This window comes from Echinops telfairi, unplaced genomic scaffold (genome assembly GCF_000313985.2).
Source record: "Echinops telfairi isolate 266 unplaced genomic scaffold, ASM31398v2 ScPeMD7_7469;HRSCAF=8507_1, whole genome shotgun sequence".
NCBI lineage: Eukaryota > Metazoa > Chordata > Mammalia > Afrosoricida > Tenrecidae > Echinops > Echinops telfairi.
Window position 1 is genome coordinate 72028372 of NW_022111373.1, and position 1455 is coordinate 72029826.

Consider the following 1455-nt stretch of genomic DNA (forward strand, 5'->3'; position numbering starts at 1 on the left):
GGACTCCCCCTTGCCTCCTCCATTTCACCCTTGGGAACCATGAATACATGTTGGTCTCTATAACCCAACCAAACTCACTGCCATCAAGTCAAGGCTGGCTCACAATGACTCTCTAGGTCAGGACAGAACTGCCCCAGTGAGTTTCCTAGACTAACTATTTACAGGTGTAGAAAGCCCTATCTGTCTCCCTCAGAGAAGATGGTGGTTTGGAACTGCTGACCTTGCTGTTAGAAGCCTAACACATAACCACTACGCTACCAAGGCTCTGGTGCTGGTTTCTATATATTTGTCAAATTCTAGATATTTCATCTAAGTGGAATTATGTAATACAGTATTTGTCCTTTTATGACTGATTTTTTTTCGCACAGGATAATATCTTCACGCTCCATCCATATTGCAGTGTATATCAGGATTTCATTTCTCTGACGGGCTGAGTAGTATTTCATTGTATGTTCGTACCACATTCACCTATCTGTTCATCTGTTGATGGACACAGGCTGTTTCAATATTTGGCTAGTGTGAAGAGTGTTGCGACAAACACGGATAGACAAATCCATTTATGTTCCTGCTTTCTATTCTTTTGGTTATATGTTTAGGAGTGGAATTGCTGGGTCATATGTCTAACTTTTTGAGGAACCGCTGAACTGTTGACCCCACAATGGCTAAAAGCATAGCTTTTAGGGAACAAAACTTTTGTGAATACATCTTGGACTCATCTTTAATGGAAATGAGGCGATCTCTGAAAAACAATTAATAGCTTATTGTTCCTTATATTTTTAACATGCTTTTGTACCCACTTCTATGTAGCTATTCCCAAGTGCCCCAGGCAGTAGGAAGGGAAGGATGATGACTTCCAAAGATGAGGGCAGTGGGGCAAGAAACGGGAAGTGAGAGCGACCCAGTCCTTTGTCCCTGAGGCTCGAGCACCCTGTCTGGGAAGCCCAGGCCGTGAGCAGCGTTGCTTTCCAGGAGCCCCTGAGTGCCATCGGGGAAAAGCTGACTTTCAGGTATGCAGAGAAAAGCCACCAGAAGTCTCCCTGTTTTCACTCTTCAATTCATTTAAAAAAAACCCAAAACACAGATTCTGTGACAGCAGTGTGTGAGGAATGATGTAGTGAACGAGGAGGTCTCTAAAAACCCAAAGCCAAAAATCATCACCTATGTTCCCGTTCATTGTGGGGCCAGCATTCATTCCAGTCTCTGCAAATGGTTCTTCAAGATGGGTTATCCAGGCTGGCAGAGCGGAGAGCCTTGGGCAGGTTGATGAAGCAGTAGGCAGTGATAGATTTTTCAGTAGGCACAATGGCGGCATTAGGAATGAAGTAGTTTGGACTTTTGCCCAGGCTTTGGGCAAAAGCTTGAGGTTATCTCTAGGCAGTAGCAGCTGTTATGGTAATTAGGGAATGAAGGTTTTGGGTGGGGGGCAAGGGGTTAGAGAAAGTAATTATAGTGCTG

At 44.3% G+C, this 1455-nt stretch overlaps 1 protein-coding gene across 1 annotated transcript in view; it reads right to left on the bottom strand.

Annotated features, from left to right (window-relative positions):
- The window catches only part of LOC101648464 (S-methylmethionine--homocysteine S-methyltransferase BHMT2), a 24416-nt gene that overhangs the window by 17367 nt on the left and 5594 nt on the right, over positions 1–1455 (bottom strand). The window contains exon 5 of the mRNA XM_045285211.1: positions 1159–1250. Within this exon, the coding sequence (XP_045141146.1) occupies positions 1159–1250 (92 nt within the window). The remainder of the gene's footprint in view (positions 1–1158; positions 1251–1455) is intronic.